The sequence below is a fragment of the Wyeomyia smithii genome, chromosome 2 (assembly GCF_029784165.1).
Source record: "Wyeomyia smithii strain HCP4-BCI-WySm-NY-G18 chromosome 2, ASM2978416v1, whole genome shotgun sequence".
In the NCBI taxonomy this organism is placed as follows: Eukaryota; Metazoa; Arthropoda; class Insecta; order Diptera; family Culicidae; genus Wyeomyia; species Wyeomyia smithii.
This window is the reverse complement of record NC_073695.1, coordinates 39589403-39607396: the sequence shown is the minus strand read 5'-3', so window position 1 is coordinate 39607396 and position 17994 is coordinate 39589403. Positions and strand designations below refer to the sequence as shown.

General features: G+C 45.4%; 1 protein-coding gene across 1 annotated transcript in view; it reads left to right on the top strand.

Moving 5' to 3' along the window:
• The first annotated feature begins 4480 nt into the window (after window positions 1–4480).
• The window catches only part of LOC129721455 (titin-like), a 46526-nt gene continuing 33012 nt past the window's right edge, over window positions 4481–17994 (top strand). The window contains exons 1-7 of the mRNA XM_055674012.1: window positions 4481–4546; window positions 4807–4881; window positions 5509–5613; window positions 5749–6797; window positions 7067–7115; window positions 7275–7313; window positions 8247–16232. Coding sequence (XP_055529987.1) covers window positions 4854–4881; window positions 5509–5613; window positions 5749–6797; window positions 7067–7115; window positions 7275–7313; window positions 8247–16232 — 9256 coding nt within the window. The 5' untranslated portion in view covers window positions 4481–4546; window positions 4807–4853. The remainder of the gene's footprint in view (window positions 4547–4806; window positions 4882–5508; window positions 5614–5748; window positions 6798–7066; window positions 7116–7274; window positions 7314–8246; window positions 16233–17994) is intronic.

Here is a 17994-nt window from a genome sequence, read left to right as displayed (position 1 = left end):
AAGCTTTGGAGGTGGTTACCCTTAAACCCGTTCCGAAGGAGTCTGAGGTTAAGGAAATGCAACTCTTAGAGCCAGAAGTAATTGAGGTAAAAGAGGTTAAGGTTGCAAAACCTACAAAACCAGTTCGCCAAAAGGAAATAGAACCATTAGAAAAGCCGATATACCCAGAGATTCCAGAACCTGAACCGGTGGAACTGGAGAAAATTGAAAAAATACCGGAAGCTCAGCCAGAACCTGAACATATAGCACCGGAACAACCGACTTGGCGACGAGCAAAAAAACCGGCACCCACACCAGAGGACACCGAAGAAAAGAAATGGCCAACCGGTAAACGACATCCGCTGCCGGAAGAACCTAAAGAGGAAGTTGTCTTAAAACCAATTCCAAAGCCACAGAAAGAGGTGGAACCTACTCCTAGCATTGAAGCGGACATTAAACCGAAACCAATTCCCCCCATAGAAGAAAAAAAGCCAGAAACGACACCATGGCGCCGAGGTGAGAAGGAAAAACCAGTGGAGGAAGCTCCCAAAGAGAAGACGTGGCCTACTGGAAAGCGTCGTCCAGTGGAGGAAGCACCAAAAGAGGAAATAGTCTTGAAACCAATTCCAAAGCAAAAGAAACCAGATGAACCACAACCACCAGAGCAAGTAGCTTTGAAGCCGATTCCAAAATGGAAACAACCAAGCGAACTTGAATCTCCAATTAAACAATCACCAGTTGTAGAAGAAGTTCCAAAACCGGCCGAAAAAACGGAGGAGCCAACATGTTGGCGCCGTGGCAAAAAGGGGAAACCTGTTGAGCCAGAAGAAGAGACAAAAGATTGGCCGAAGGGAAAACGTCGGCCATTGGAAGAACTTCCAAAAGAAGAAATCACATTGAAACCAATTCCCAAACCAACAAAAGATGAGGAACCAAAACAAACTGAGCCGGTAGAGTTGAAACCATTAGATACTAGGCCCTCAGAACCGACGGAAGTAAAACCTGAACCAACACCTTGGCGTCGTGGCAAAAAGAAGGAACCGGTGGCACCCGAAGAAGATACAAAGGAATGGCCCAAAGGTAAACGACGCCCGTTGGAAGAAACACCTCAAGAGGAAGTGGTACTCAAACCAATTCCAAAGCCAAAGAAAGCAGAAGAGCCGAAGCTCCCGGAAGAAGTTACTCTAAAACCCGTACAGAAATGGGAAACTCCAGAATTACTGAACGTTGCAGCACCCCAAACTACCACTCTGGAAGAGGTACCAAAACCAGTTGAAATAGAACCAGAGCCGACTCCAAGGAAACGCGGTAAAAAAGAAAAACCATTAGAACCTCCGGAGGAAACTAAACAATGGCCCACAGGAAAACGTCGTCCTCTGGAAGAGGTCCCGAAAGAGGAAGTGACCCTGAAGCCGATTCCAAAGCCAATGGAAGAAAAACCGCCGATTGAGGAAGCGCCAGCGGAGGTAAAACCTTTAGAAATCAAGCCAGTAGAGCCAGAAGAAAAACCAACACCATGGCGCAGGGACAAGAAAGAACCTAAACCAAAGGAACCCGAACCAGTGATGGAAGAAATCAAGCTCAGACCCACGCCCAAGCAACAGAAAGCGGAAGAAGCTCCTAAGGAAGATATCGTACTGAAGCCGGTCCCAAAGCAGCAAGCCATTATCGAAGATGTACCGCAGGTTGTAGAATTAAAACCAGTGGAAGATAAAACCATCAAAGAGGTTCAGGTTGAAACGGAAGAGCAAATTGTCACTACGATAAAGCGACGCGTGCGGAAACCGAAAAAACCACTCGAGCATTTCGCCACCGAGAGTGTGGCGCCTATGGAAGAAGCAGAATTGTTTCAAGAAGACGAGGAACTTCCTCATGTTGCAGAGACCATTGCCGAAGTGGTTCCGGAGGAAGTACTAGAACTGATTCCTGAGGAAATTGCACTTGAAAAACCGAAGAAGAGGAAATCCAGAACCAACAAGCATGTGGTCTTCAAGGAAGAACTTAGCACGTTTGAAGTTAAATCAGAACAAGTTCAGGAGGATGAAGAAGAAGAGGAGGAAGAGCAGGAAGAAGTGCTGCAGGAGATTTCACAAAGCAGTATTCGTTTGAAACCAGTGGAAATTCCGGAGGTTAAACCACTGCCAATTCAACCGGTACCGGTGGAAGAGGTCGTCGAGGAACATGCCGAATTCCACAAGGAGATGGAAGTAAAGATTCAATCTAACATCGTTAAGAAGGAGAAACGACGGCGGTTCGTTGACGATAGCCAACCACTTCCGGAGTTGGAGATTATTACACAAAAACGTGTCCAAGATGTAACCGATAAAGTGGCGGAGGAGAACTTGCGTGAAGAGCAACGTATTATCGAAAATACTCAGCAAACTATTGCTGAAACTAAAATTCAAGAGGAAAGGGTTAGGGTTAGGAAGCCCATTGTTAAACCACCGTACTTCGTCGAAAAATTACAGCCGAAGATCTGCGAACCGAATCAACCCGTGCGGTTGCAATGTAAAGTCGAAGGAATACCATTCCCGGATGTTCAGTGGTACTTCAATGATACAGTTTTGTTCGCTAATCCAGAGTATATAATGAACATCGTTGAAGATGTAGCGAGCCTGGAAATCGCAACTGTTATGCCCTATCATGTGGGTATCTATGCCTGTGAAGCGAAAAATGTAGCAGGGTTTGCTGTCAGCAAAGCGAACATAGTTATCCAGGAAAAACCGGAAATTGGAGAAGCGCCAACCTTTGTGAGTCCCATGAAGATCACGGTGGATGAACGGAAAACAACGGCAACAGTTACATGTCAGGTGCATGGAATACCAAATCCTAAAGTTCGGTGGTTTAGAGATGAAGAGGAGATCGTGGAAATCGAGGAAATAGAAACCATTTACGTGGAAGAGACCGGGCATGTTAAACTGACTGTGAGGAATCCGAAGCAAAATGTTCCTGTTATTTATACGGTTCAAGCGGAGAACAAGTTCGGCAAGGCTGTCGGCAAAGCAAACTTGTTCATACAGTCGATAGTGATCCGCAAGCCGAAGGAGGAAATGGTTGCTCCGAAGATTATAGAACCGCTAGAAGCGCAGATTGTGAAAACGGGATCAACGTTGGTGTTCGAGTGTCGCTTCACTGGGGTCCCTAAGCCAACTGTCAAATGGTTCCGAAACAGCAAAGAAGTAGTTGAGGAAGAGGAGATAACGATCGTTACTGAAGAGTACAACAGCAGAATTGTGATTAAAAACATCACGAAGCGTCGAACAGGGAAGTATGAAATCATCGTTCGCAACGAAGCTGGCGAGTCCAAATCGTCCGCTTCGGTGGCCATCTCAGATTCGTCCGATATGGACGAAGCCAAAGCGCCGCGCTTCATTGCGCCCCTGATTCCGAAGCTGGTTGCCGAAGCCGAAGTTTGCATCCTGGAATCCACTGTCGAGTCGTATCCTACGTCAACATTCCAGTGGTTCCACGAGGGCGCTGCCATCAAATCGACCAACGAAACGCGCATTGTTACGGACGAGAACAAATCAATCCTGATTATTGAATTATTCAATAAGAGAGATGTTGGTGCGTACACATGCCGCGCGGAAAATGTGGCGGGTTCTGTAACATCGACTGCTACTGTGCAGGTGCTCGACTCGATCGAAACCGAAGAAGTTACCGAATATATATCACCACGTTTTATCGAAGCGATAAAACCGACGCGTGTTATGGATGGCGAGAAGCTTGTGCTAGCATGTCAAGTCCAGGCAGCGCCACTTCCCAAGGTTCAATGGTACCATAACGAGCAGCAAATCATCGAAACAAAGGATAAACATATCCAACAAGATACGACCGGTCGCTGCGTGCTGACGATATCCGAGGTATTCCCAGAGGACACAGGTGAGTACACGTGCATAGCGAGCAACAAACTTGGCGAGGCGGTTTGCAAGACTACAGTGAACGTCGAACCGTTTGAATACGTTCCCGATTCGGAACAATTCCGTAGCTCCGAGGAGGATTTGTTGACCGACAAGGTTAGTGTGGTTGGTCACCTCGAGCTTGGCTGTACATTGAAGCATTTTTCCTCTATTTCGCAGTCTATCTCAACATTGGAGGAATATGCCGAACCGGTTGAGTTCGCACCGCAAATAGTGAAGGAACTTCCCCGAGTGGTGATGTCCCAAGAGCGGGAACTCACCAAACTTGAGGTGAAGGTCCTGTCACAGCCCAAGGCACAGATTCGTTGGCTCAAGGCGAACGAGGAAATTATTCCATCCGACGAGTTCCAGATCGAGAACTTCGAGGACGGCACGTCGATACTGATCATCAACGACATCTATCCGGACGATTCCGGTACGATTTCGTTCGAAGCGCACAATGCGCTAGGAGTGGCCAGTACTACCACCGAGCTGGTAGTGGAAGGTATTCGAAAATCAATTTGCAGGACCGAACTGCTTTGTACGGCTGATATTTCTCGTAGAAACGCTATACTAATAATGATCGCTTTGGTAGTATTCTTCTATTTTGCAGGTTTTGGCAACGCTCACTTTATAATAATCGAAATTTGTTTGCGGTTACAGCTAAGGTCCCGTTTGTGTTTTTCATCCCGTTTCTTCCCAAAACTCCCTGTAAATAAATGAGAAAATACTTGAATACTCATAACATCACTCCAACACTCATCCCTGCAAAATCTATTGAAAACTATCTCTACCATACTTTCAAAATACTTGGTACTGGTTAAAACTGAACTGCCACTACTATTACTACTACAGAAAAGACACACTCATCGCCGCTGCGGTTCAAAACAGATACTAACTCTTATGGTTTTTTGTTTCACAAATACAGAAATCGTTGGAACCAAAGCATACAGAAAACCTGAATGGGTGCAGTACATGGAGGAGATGAAAGAAGCACTACAAGGTAACTGCAACACTTTACAGCTATTTACAATCCTGAATTACCCGAGATCGGGCCGAAAGATGTTCTCTTCCATCAATGAAATCTTTTCCTTCACTCTTTATTTACCCATGAAGCCATCGATTTGTATTGTTAACTGTAGTCTATCTGTGTGCTCTGTTAGCGTCAGTGTCAACGTGTTCTTTTTTGCAAATGTTTTAACGGCGCATGTTTTTAGTGTGATGTTGGTTTTTTTACTAACCCTGTATAAAACATGATTCCATTTTTCTAGAAAACAGCGAAGAAGAACTCGTCGAATTCCTTAAACTGGAAGCATACTGTGGCGGCTACGCAAGCTACATGGGAAGGTAACGTTAACTAACGACCGCTGTGTGGATTTATAATTCGTGTGTGTTTGTGTGTGTTCGTTGAGAATGCTCGAGAGCAATCAGTTGTCGTAACAGAATTGTCCTTACAAAAACCAAAAACAGTCGAGAAGACGCTACGGATACTTCGGAAGCATACACTCGCAGGTAAGATCGCCCATTCGCATTCCCGAGGTTACACACCCACACCACCAAAAACAAAAAGCAGACTGCTATCGATAATGATGAATATCGACTCTAACCAATGGAACTCTAACATTTCTAGCTGCCTACGCTACGCCATCATTCTCGACTGAAATTAAGGACTCTCGCGCGATGGTCGGGGAAAAGGGATACTTTGAAGTGCATTTCGCAGGAAACCCCAAACCAGGTAGATACAATGTTCCATACATGACACAATTCAGTTACACAACATCGACAGCAAGCGCCCCGGAGTTACACACTTCAACAAACCAACCGCGTACACTCTAAAAACGCAGCAGCAATGATGAATTCCTTCTTCTAGATATTCTGTGGTATCGCAATGGTAAAATTGTGATCACCAACGATCGGGTCAAGATCCGTACGGAAGAGCACGTGTCCTCGCTGACGATCTACCCAGTCGAGGTGGCCGATTTCGGTTTCTACAAGTGCCGCGCAATGAGCGAAGCCGGACAGTGTGAGTCGATCGCGAAACTGAACGAATCGACCTCGCAGACGATGACTGATGAGGAACGAATGGAACTGGATGCATTACTACAGACTAAACGAAACGGAACCAAGAACGGCAAAACGAAGGTGGAAAAAGTCGAGGTTGTGATTGAAGAGTCGGAAGAGTCACAGCGAAAAAAGGCCGAACGTAAGAGCCTACGCGAGCAGAAGCGAAAAACCAAAGAAACTCTGTTGATTGAAGATATGGTGAAGCAAGAGATGGAGAGTTCTCTGCATGAGAAAGTCAAGTTCTCTCAGGAATCATCAACCACGCTCACTACGAGCACCACTTCCGAGTTGAAACAAGATGTTACGATGGCCAAGGATATGGCAACCGTCAAGTTCAAAGAGCACCGTGAAACGATAATAGAAGAAGTGGTCACCACCGAAACGGTAAAAGAATTCGAACGTATGGTAATTACCGAGAAGCTAGACGTTTCGGATGTGGAGAGTGTGAAGCACTCTGTTCAGGTTAACGAAATTCTTACCAATCTAAAGGCGGCAGATTTTGGACCAGGGGAGTCTCCTCTGCGAGAGCTGGCCACCATAGCCTACATGGTCAAGCATGGCGTTTCCGTCAGCGAAATCAGCAGCTTCTACCAGTCCGATCACTTCCCGGCGCTTAAGACACCGGAATCGCAGTCGGCATTGGTGCTACTGTTGGAACGGGAGGGATACGCCAGCATTGTGACGGAAATTTTGACCGAAACCGATATGGACGAAGCCCAGCTGGCTGCTACCGCCGGATTTAGAGCATTTATGCGCATGATCGAGCTAAACCATGCCAGCGTGGAGGAAATCATAACACACTTCTCGCCCGAGGACTTCTTCATGCATGAGTGGAAACTGGAGCAGGCCGATGAGGTTTGAATCTGTTTTGCTCGCTGCGTCGGCAGTTTCCGCTATCGAAACCGCTTCTTGATCGATCATTCGCGGAAACTGTCGATGCAGCATTGCGCTTGATTGGAAAGCTTAATTTTAAGACTAATCTACGATTGATGGCGTAGGCAATTTGAGATTACATTGATTGCCTATGTCCTCAATCGTCTATTGACTCACTTGCCTGGCTGATCTTTGAATTATTTTTTTCTCTCTACCCTATCAACCTTGCTTGCCTTGTGACACTATTGTAGAAATTCGAAGAAACCACGCTAATTTCGTCATCCGAGGTGCACTCAACTGGTAATTATCGTTCCTACAGAGCAACCTCTATCTGTTCTGGAGAAAACTTTCTAAACTATAAACTCTTCGTTTCTTTCTCTGGTATTAATACGCCGATTTAAATCGTCTCGCACGTGCCTGCCTGCCTGCCTGATCGCTTGTCAAACAACTAAATTGCAGAAACTACCGTGATGACCAAGAAGGAGCTGGATATAAAAGGTTTGAAATCCTCCCTTGCGTTTGTATGATCTTTCCTGCTACCGTTTCCTATCTCTGCTATTATTTCAACGCTATTACTACTACTACTATCACTACTATTCGCTTCTTTACTGTGTTGTATTTTTTTATGAATTTTTTTTACTGTGTTCCTATTACTGACGAGCTACTGATGAAGTTTGAGTCGAGCTGATTGGGCGCTTATTTGCTTAAAATTATATACGCTATAAAATATGTTCACGCAACGAACGACTAGGCTAAGTTAAAGTGAGGCGTGTACTGATTACCGATATTTGAATAAAACGCTAGTATTAAATGCAAAGACTGCTTGTTATTTATGCTGTTTGAATTGCTTTCTAGCTTAGAGTGCAGCGCTTATCATGTTAGGCACCAGTTTTAAGATAGTTCGAGGCTTGCCACCTAAATTTTGGACCAGCTAAAGTACAAAGAAGAACACTGGTAAGTAATGAAACTCAATGCATCCGATCGCCTGTCTTCGCGCCTGATTGCGGCTGCACGTTCATGTTGTACATACGTTGAACCTTCTCTCCTGCGCTGCATCCCAAAACACTCTTCGTTCTACCGTCTCTGTCACGTCTGTCTGGTTTTTAAGCCTATGAAGCCTGCACGTGCCTGGTCTGTTTTAGCCAACCTGAGCTCGTCCCGTTTTGGTAGAACTGTCAGAACAAAAAAAAAATATTTGCACGTGAATAAACTTTTCCAAAAAAACTGATTGCACGTTATCAACCAAAATTTTTGCATCCTTTTCTGGCTTCTGGATCCTCAATACTCTCTCTCGTTACTCACCACAACATCTCTTTTCACACCTACCGAACTACAAAATCTAGTAGTATAACTGTTTCTCTCGTTGGATTGTTCACACAAATTCTGACATTCCCCTTCAATTTTGTTACCAATTCCGAATGAATTCCACAGAAACACCCGACATCCGTGAAGACAACACCTCCACCAAGACAGTCACCACAGTCGCTAGCAAGAAAAAACACAAAAAGATCAAGTCAGAAAAGCAGCAAGAAATTACCGAATCCATACAGACCGTAGAAGATGAAACTATAGCCATTGTAAAACAAAAAACACAATTGCGTCCTTTAAAGCCGCTGCTGCCGAGTGAGGAGCAGATGTTGGATGAAATGGCCCTTGAGTTTCTACGATCGCCCACGCGTGAAACCTCCCAACTTCCGGTGGGAATTGCGGAAATATCCAACCTACCTTCGGTCCTCGCTACGGTTACCAATCTAGAACCAACCGAACCGCAACGTTCCAGTGCCTCGGTTGATATTGTCGCTCAGAAATCCATGATCACCGAAGAAATTCTTACCTCCGAGCGCGAAACCGTCAATGCGATTGTCGACAGTTCCAAATTGTCTACGGTTCCCAAGTACAGTCTAATAGGTCTCAACGAATCAGTGCAAGTTTCCGAAGTTCTGGCGGAAGAAATTCCCCGTGAAACTACCCAACCAAAACCCGTAGCTCAATTAGCGAAAACTGAATTAATTCCCACCCAACCCCTGCAAATCACCGAATCGGTAACTCACGACTCCATCACTGACTTATTCACTCCCACCGATGCACTGACTAGCGCTCAGGTCAAATTATCCACGCACGATGCCAAAATAGTACAAGAAACCTTTAGCACCCAATCCGAGGAAGATCTCACTCTTCCCCAGACTCCTATTGCCAGTCGCGCGTATGCGAATGTGCTCTCGAAGGAATCCGTCGAAATTACCGAAATTCATAAAGCCGAAAAAGAAGAAATGTTTGACACCCAAATCAAGTTACCATCGGTGGTACCAAAATATCAGTTCTTACCTTCTGAGTCGATTCAAGCTAGTGAAACCATAGCGGAAGATCGTCCCAGCAAGTTCTACCCAGAGCTTGCCGTCCCGACGGAAACCGCCCGTAAAGTTTTCATCGAGCAGAAGTCGTACACTACACATGTACACAACGCTTCAGAGAAAGAAGACATTTACGTTCCAGGCCGGCTGCCACCACAGCAAAAGGCCGACGTTCTTCTGTACGCCACCGAGCCACTCCAAATTGCCGAACAACCCACCCACGAACAGGAATCCGAACTAGCTGCCGAGCCGAAACCCATCGCCTATCAAGCACTGGACACAATCACAACCCTGGAAAGTCTAACAACGCAAACTGTTAATGAAAATCTCACCACTAAACCATTCGAAACCGACTCGTATGAAACGAGAACTGCCTCCGTCGACTTCCGCGAACAGACCACGATATCCGTATCCAAAGTGGTCAGCAACGAAACCGAAGCCGAACTACCAGCTTTCGAGCTAGCAGCGACCGCTAAGGCTCAACCAGCACTAACAACTCTTGCCATCGGTCAGACCGAGATCAGCTTCATTCACGAGAAGGAAACACTACACCAAGGGGCACCAGTTCCGAATGAAGCCACCGCCGAATCTACCCTGGTACCCATGGAAAACATCGCCATCACGGAAATCGAAACAGCCGACACGGCGGGCCGCTTTTCACCGGAAGCCCCAGAGCGAACAGAAACAGCCACCGCTGGTTTCACTCTTCAGCAATCGCATGCTGTCAGTTCGGTGCTGGCAAATGAAAAGGAATCCGTCTTCGATGGTAGAATAACCCAACAGCCAGCGTTTGCTACAACTCAGCTCGACACACAGCAGCAGTTGGAAATCATCACACATGAAACGAACGAACGAGAATCACTCTTCACGGCTCCACAAATGCCAGCGGATCAAATGGCAAAAGCAACTCCAACCGATATGCTGAAATCGGTTACGGTTCAAGAAACACTTTCCAGCATATCAGCGGCCGATTTCACCCCTACGGAAACCAAATCGTCAGCTGCCACTGTCAAAACAAACGAATTGGAAGAAAAGATCATTTCGGAGACTACAATATACGAAGGCCTCCGGCAATACGAGCAACCGGAAACCGAGCAACGTACGGCCGACACTTCCTTACAGCCGATCAACGAGCTGGTCATCACAGAAGTCGTAGCCGAACAAAAGGAACGCGATGGCTTCGATGTTCAGGAAATTGCCAAAGACTACACAGCACAAACGGTTCCTACGCACTCGCTGAAATCCGTTCTGGTTCACGAAACCCTGATTTCTGACAGTGTAGATCAGGTTAAGGAAACATCCCAGCTCACATCGCAAGCCATCGTCAAAGACGACCGTTTCGATGAAACAATCGTACACGAAACCATAGTGCTGGAAGCTACCCAGCAATACAGCGCACCCGAAGTTCCCACTACAAAATCAGTCCAATCTACACTGGAGCCTTCGGAAAGTCTGCTCGTTACCGAAGTTATACCTGAAGTAAAGGAACAGGAAGGCGTCAAAATAACCGACATAGTGAAAAATTACACCGCAAAAGCATCCGCCACGGATGCGTTAAAGTCGGTGCTAATAGAAGAGGTACAAGTGGGAAACATTACCGCTGAACTGATCAAACCCGACGTTCCCACCTCGGCTGCCACCGTGAAGAGTGACGAGCTTGAGCAGACGACTGTTTCCGAGCTGCTGATTCTGGAAACGCTCAACCAACTGCCAGAGCAGGTGACACCCGAGCAGAAAACCGCCGACGCACAGCTGTCACCAAATATTGAGCTAACAGTCACTGAGGTCGTTACGGAACAAAAAGAGCGGGAAGGATTTAGCGTGTCGGAAATCGCCAAAGATTACGTAGCGAAACAAGTTCCCTCTCATCTGCTAAAGTCGGTCGTTATCGAAACTACCGAAGCGACAGATTCAATAGCTGATATTTCCAAACTTGAGATGAACGAATCTTCCGCTCTAATGAAAACCGACCGTTTCGAGGAAAAAATCATCAGTGAAACGATGATCTACGAAGACATCAAGCAGCAGGAACGGCAAGAGTTTGACACTCGCCATGCCGAACCAACGCTACTACCTATTTCTGAGCTCGTAATTACCGAAGTGGTTGCCGAACAGCGCGAGAAGGAAGGATACGACGTCAAAGAGATTGCAAAAGATCATGTAATCAAAGCAGTTCCCAGTCACACACTTAAAACAGTTCTCGTGCAGGAAACACTCGCTTCGGACGCTGTTGATAAAATTATCGAACAAACTCCCCAAAATGTGTCCGCAACGGTGAAAGACGACCAAATGGAACAAAAAGTTATCTCAGAAACCATGGTTTATGAGAATCTTGAGAAAGCTCCCGAAGAGCTCAAACCCACCGAAAGGCAAGCTTCACAAGCGGTACAGTTAGTAAACGAACTTTTGATAACTGAAGTTACCTCGGAGGAAAAAGAACGTGAAGGATTTTCTGCGATAGAGATAGCCAAAGACTACGTAGCGAAGGCGATTCCCACAGACACCCTAAAATCGGTCACTGTTGAAGAGGTCCTAGCAACGGAAGACTCCGAACTGTTGGAAAAGCCGGAATCTTCCACAGCAACCGCCGCTGTTAGGAGTGATCAACGTGAGCAGACAACTGTCTCTGAAACAATGATCTATGAAGACATCGCCAGCTACGACCAAGCTCCTAAGCCAGATGAGAAACTGGCGGAGAAGGTTATCAGTCCAATCACCGAGCTGATCATTACGGAAGTCAATCCCGAGCAAAAGGAAAGTGAGGGTTACGATATCGCTGAACTAGCAAGAGAAAATGTAGCCAAGTCGGTTCCGTCGCATATGCTTAAATCTGTAACAGTAGAAGAAGTACTCCCAACGGACAATGTAGACGAGCTGCGAAAGCCGAAAGAGCTCTCGTCGACTGCGGCAATCAAGAGCGAAGAATTTGAGCAAACTACTGTCACAGAGACCACTATTTACGAGGCATCTGAACATTTGTCTAGCGACGAGAAACCCAACTTGAAAACCGCTTCACCCTCGTACCAACCAAACACGGAACTAATTGTAACCGAAGTCATCTCCGAGCAGAAGGAAAAAGAAGGTTATAGTGTAGAGGATATAGCGAAAGATTACATCGCCAAAACAGTTCCGTCACATACCTTGAAATCGGTTACGATCGAGGAAACACTTTCGTCCGAGAATGTGGAGTGTCTCGTTAAGGAACAACCCACCACTTCTGCTGCCATTTGCAAGGATGACAAACTGGACGAAACGCAGATATTGGAAACTATTGCTCTTGAAACAACGACAAAATTCATAGAAACAGTTCCATCTGATCACAAAACGGCTGATACGACCGTTACTCCCGTTCACGAACTCGTAGTAACAGAGGTTGTTGCTGAACAAAAGGAAAAAGAAGGATACAGTGTGGAGGATATCGCAAAAGATTATACAGCGAAACTTACTTCGGATACTCTCAAATCGATCACCGTGGAAGAAGTCCAGCTATCTGATGTACTAGGAAAATTATCCGCTCCAAGCATGGACTCAAAGACAGCCTCCGTTTCCAAAGAGGAGCTTGAGCAAACAACAACATCTGAAACATATATTTTCGAAGGCATTAGCCAGTACACAGTAGATAAGCCGACGGAGAAATCGGCGAACCCCAATGTGGAATCCATGAGTGGACTGATAGTAACAGAAGTCGTATCTGAACAAAAGGAAAAGGAAGGCTATGATGTGAAGGAAATTGCCAGCAACTACGTTGCCAAACAGGTTCCATCTCACACACTTCGCTCGATTGTGGTCGAGCAGGTTGAGCCAGCCGATGTTGCTGCTGACATTTCAAGTTTCGATGCGGAAAGCTCTCACGCCAAACCCATTGCTGGTGAGATTGAACAGAAGATTATAACCGAAAACGTGGTCATGGAAACCATAGATACGATTTCAGAGCGAGTACAGCCAGAACAAAAATCAATCGAAGTTACAATGCAGCCCAACACTGAAGTAGTAGTTACCGAGGTGATAGTCGAACAAAAAGAAAAGGAAGGCTACAATATTCAAGACATTGCTAGCCAGTACGTAGCGAAGCAACTTCCGTCTCACTCACTTAAATCACTTATTGTAGAAGAAGTAGTTATATCAAGTTCGACAGAGGATGTAGTATCCGATCAACGTAATATCTCAACTGCTCAGGTTAGGAAAGATGAATTCGAACAGACCACAGTGGCACAGCAAACTGTACTGGAGCACTTTGAGCCGCTCGAGAAACCCGTTCTACCCGAGCAGAAGGCCATTGCACCATCGTTCGAAACAAAGCAAGAGCTGGTGGTAACTGAAGTTGTTTCCGAGCAGAAGGAAACCGAGGGATACAGCGTCGAGGAGATATCGAAAAATTATTCGGCCAAACAAGTCTCGTCTCATATGTTCAAATCAATCACGATAGAAGAAGTTCAAACGGCTGATGCTGCCGAGAGCATACAGCAACCGGAAACACTAACCAGTACGGCAAACGTTCGAAAGAATGAATTTGAACAGACTACAGTTGCTGAAACAATTGTCTACGAAGAACTAGGCACACAGTCGGAAAAAACTGCTCCCGAAGAGAAACGAGCGGATAGTTCGCTACAACCAATCACCGAGCTGGTTGTGACCGAAGTGGTGGCAGCCCAAAAAGAACGAGAGGGTTTCGATGTAAACGATATTGCCCAAGACTTTGCAGCAAAACCGATCACCGAAGGACTGATGAGAAGTTTGGTTGTAGAGGAAGTACAGCCGACTGATCAACTCGGTGATATATCGCATGAAGCTTTGCAGCAATCTGCCACCGTGAAGAAGGACCACTTCGAGCAAACTACGGAAACGGAAACAATGGTGTATGAAGACACCAACATTATCCAGGAGTCCATCAAACCGGACGAAAAGTTGGCAGATGTAACGATTCAGCCAAACACTGGACTAATTATTACCGAAGTGGTTAGCGAACAGCGCGAAAAGGATGGATATAGTGTTCAGGATATTGCCAAAGATTATCTTGCTCAAGCAGTGCCTGCTAAAACGTTGCGGTCAGTAACAGTAGAGCAGGTTGAAGTCGCCGAGGATGTATCTAGTGTAATTGTTCAACAAAAAACAGAAAAATTGGCTTCAGCGTCCAGCGACACACGGGAACAAACTACCATAACAGAAACGCTAGCCTATGAACAAATAACACCACAAGAACAGCTCGCTCTTCCAGAGCAGCGGAAAGCAGGAGCTAGTTTCGAGCCGATGTCTGAAATGACAATTACAGAGGTTGTGACAGAACAGAAGGCCACTGAGGGAATTAATTTGGCCGAAACTGTAGGTCAAAAGGCCAAACCTGTGCCGGCTGACGAAATGAAACCACTTTCCGTTGAACAAATTCAACCTTTGCATGGTCTTTCCGATGTGATAACGGAAACAACGCAAACGACCACAGCTACCGTTAAAACCGATGAATTATCGATAACTACAACAATGGAAACCACAACTTTCGAGGGAATCAAAGAATATGCTGGCAAGCCTGAACTGGACTCGTATACGGCTAAGCTAATACCAGCGGAAGTTCTTAAATCTTTAACAATAGAACAGATCGAACCTCTACTATGGACTGGTGAAGTTCCGGAAGTGATGCTACAGCCGGTAACTGTCGTTGCTAAAAGGGATCAACAAGACGAGCTGGTGGCAACGGAAACGACAGTATTTGAATGTATAAAGGATTTCATCGACAAACTCGAGCGTGATGAGTACAGCGCCAAAGTGGTTTCCAATGGTATCCTAAAATCGTTGACAGTTGAGCAGGTAATGTCACTCCAACAAACGGGCGATGTAGAAAAATTCATAACCAAAGCAAGTACGGCTCTTGTCCAATCTGACGAACGCGAACAAACCACTGTTACGGAAGCATTAGTCTATGAAGCTTGGAAGGATTTCATGGGTGGAGCAGACATCGAATGGCAAACTGCGAAGGTGATGCCAAGAGATGCGCTGAAGTCTTTAAGTGTACAACAAGTTCAACCTTTAGATGAATTGGATATCGTGCCATCGGAAACCCAACAACCATCATCGGCTACAGTAACTGCCAACGAAATGACAACACAATTAATAACTTCTGCACCATCCGTTTATGAAGGACTGAAAAGTTACGATATCAAACAAACAGATGCACAGCTTGCTAGATCTGTGCTACCGAACGAGCAGAAATCTTTATCCGTGGAGCAAACTGAAACATTCATTGCCATTGGAGAAGTTAAGCCGGCAACAATGCAAGCTTCCGAAGCGGCAGTCAGAACTGACGAATTTGAACAGAAGATAATAACGGAAGTTGCCACATACGAAGGCATACGGGAGGGAGTTACTCAAATTGAAGCAGATGAAAAGCGCGCAACACCAGTATTTGCTGGGTTAAAGGTGCCCACAAAATCAATCGTAGCTACATCTGATGCTGTTGAAAAATTGCAAACAAGTGAATCGGTTGAAGCAAGCGCTATCAGCGTCCTAGTTGAGCACACTACAGCGTGGACAACTGAAACTCTGGCACACGATTCGTTGGGACCATTGAAGTCGGTGGAAGAAACTGAGACAAAGCAAGCTGCCCCACAAGTGTCTGATCTGCACGTTCCTATTCATTTGGAAACCGTTCCAAGTGAATCTCTTGACCAAGTCCAATCCCCTGAGGCTATAATCGAGCAAAGCGCGAGCGTCGATGTAAGCGATCTCATAGTTCCATTGCAATCCCATATCATATCGTCCGACACCGTAACGCCATTCGAAGAGAGCACCGAACCACGTAAGTTTGCCACGAAATCTATACAAGAAGGCTTGAGAGCAGCCCAATGTATAGAAGTATCCAGTAATGAACTAAACGATATCACAACATCTACCGAAGCACCTGAAAGACAGGCAATGGTTTCATTTTCAACTAATATCATAGCGAATATAACCGAAACAAACATACACGAAAATGTAGATAATCTTGATGTTGTCATTGAACCAACAGAGCGGTTCGCACAAATAACACAACCCTTGCTGAACAAGTACAACGAAAGTATACCCATAGTATTAGAAGGTAGGTTCAAAATAACTGTAACACTCCGTACAAAGTAAATCACCTTTCACACATTCCAATTATTATAAACAAACATTCCAAAACAACAAAATATGTAAAACTATTGATTACTCTAAATAACACTCAAAACCAAATCACTCTCTCAACAGATCACACTGCAACATTGTCAATACATACACAAACATCGAGACAAACACAACACGCAGACACTGCAATACAACAAACACATGAAGAACAACAAATCACAGAAACAATGTCCGGACAAACACAACAAAAACATGAAGAAGCATCTTTCTTCAGTGTAACAACACAAGATACACGAGAAACAGGAATAGAGGAAATGCCGGAAATAACAACAGTAAACCAATTAGTAACAAGCGATGAAAAACCGAAAAAGCAAATCGTCACGAAGCGAGTCATCAAGAAGAAGGCAGGCAAGAAGGAACAAATCACCGAGATCGTTACTGTCCAAGAAGATGATCAACTTCCTCAGACAACTGTAACTGTTACCGAATCGGATATTCCGTTCGAGGAGGTGACTGAGTTCAAGCCTTTCCGTATTGAACCTCAAGAAGCCATTGTCGAAGAACTTCCTGAAGAGGTTAAAGTGACTGAAGTTATCACCGAAGAAGGCAAGCCAAAGAAACAAGTTGTCAAGAAGCGCGTTATAAAGAAGAAGGCAGGCAAGAAGGAACAAAACACCGAAATCGTCACTGTCCAAGAAGATGATCAACTTCCTCAGACAACTGTAACTGTTACCGAATCGGATATTCCATTTGAGGAGGTGACTGAGTTCAAGCCTTTCCGTATTGAACCTCAAGAAGCCATTGTCGAAGAACTTCCTGAAGAGGTTAAAGTGACTGAAGTCATCACCGAAGAAGGCAAGCCAAAGAAACAAGTTGTCAAGAAGCGCGTTATTAAGAAGAAGGCAGGCAAGAAGGAACAAGTCACCGAGATCGTCACTGTCCAAGAAGATGATCAACTTACCCAGACAACTGTATCTGTTACCGAATCGGATATTCCGTTCGAGGAGGTGACTGAGCTCAAGCCATCCCGTATTGAACCTCAAGAAGCCATTGTCGAAGAACTTCCTGAAGAGGTTAAAGTGACTGAAGTCATCACCGAAGAAGGCAAGCCAAAGAAACAAGTTGTGAAGAAGCGCGTCATTAAGAAGAAGGCAGGTAAGAAGGAGCAAGTCACCGAGATCGTCACTGTCCAAGAAGATGATCAACTTCCTCAGACAACTGTAACTGTTACCGAATCGGATATTCCATTTGAGGAGGTGACTGAGTTCAAGCCTTCCCGTATTGAACCTCAAGAAGCCATTGTCGAAGAACTTCCTGAAGAGGTTAAAGTGACTGAAGTCATCACCGAAGAAGGCAAGCCAAAGAAAAAAGTTGTCAAGAAGCGCGTTATTAAGAAGAAGGCAGGCAAGAAGGAACAAGTTACCACGATCGTCACTGTCCAAGAAGATGATCAACTTCCTCAGACAACTGTAACTGTTACCGAATCGGATATTCCATTTGAGGAGGTGACTGAGTTCAAGCCTTCCCGTATTGAACCTCAAGAAGCCATTGTCGAAGAACTTCCTGAAGAGGTTAAAGTGACTGAAGTCATCACCGAAGAAGACAAGCCCAAGAAACAAGTTGTCAAGAAGCGCGTCATTAAGAAGAAGGCAGGCAAGAAGGAACAAGACACCGAGATCGTCACTGTCCAAGAAGATGATCAACTTCCCCAGACAACTGTAACTGTTACCGAATCG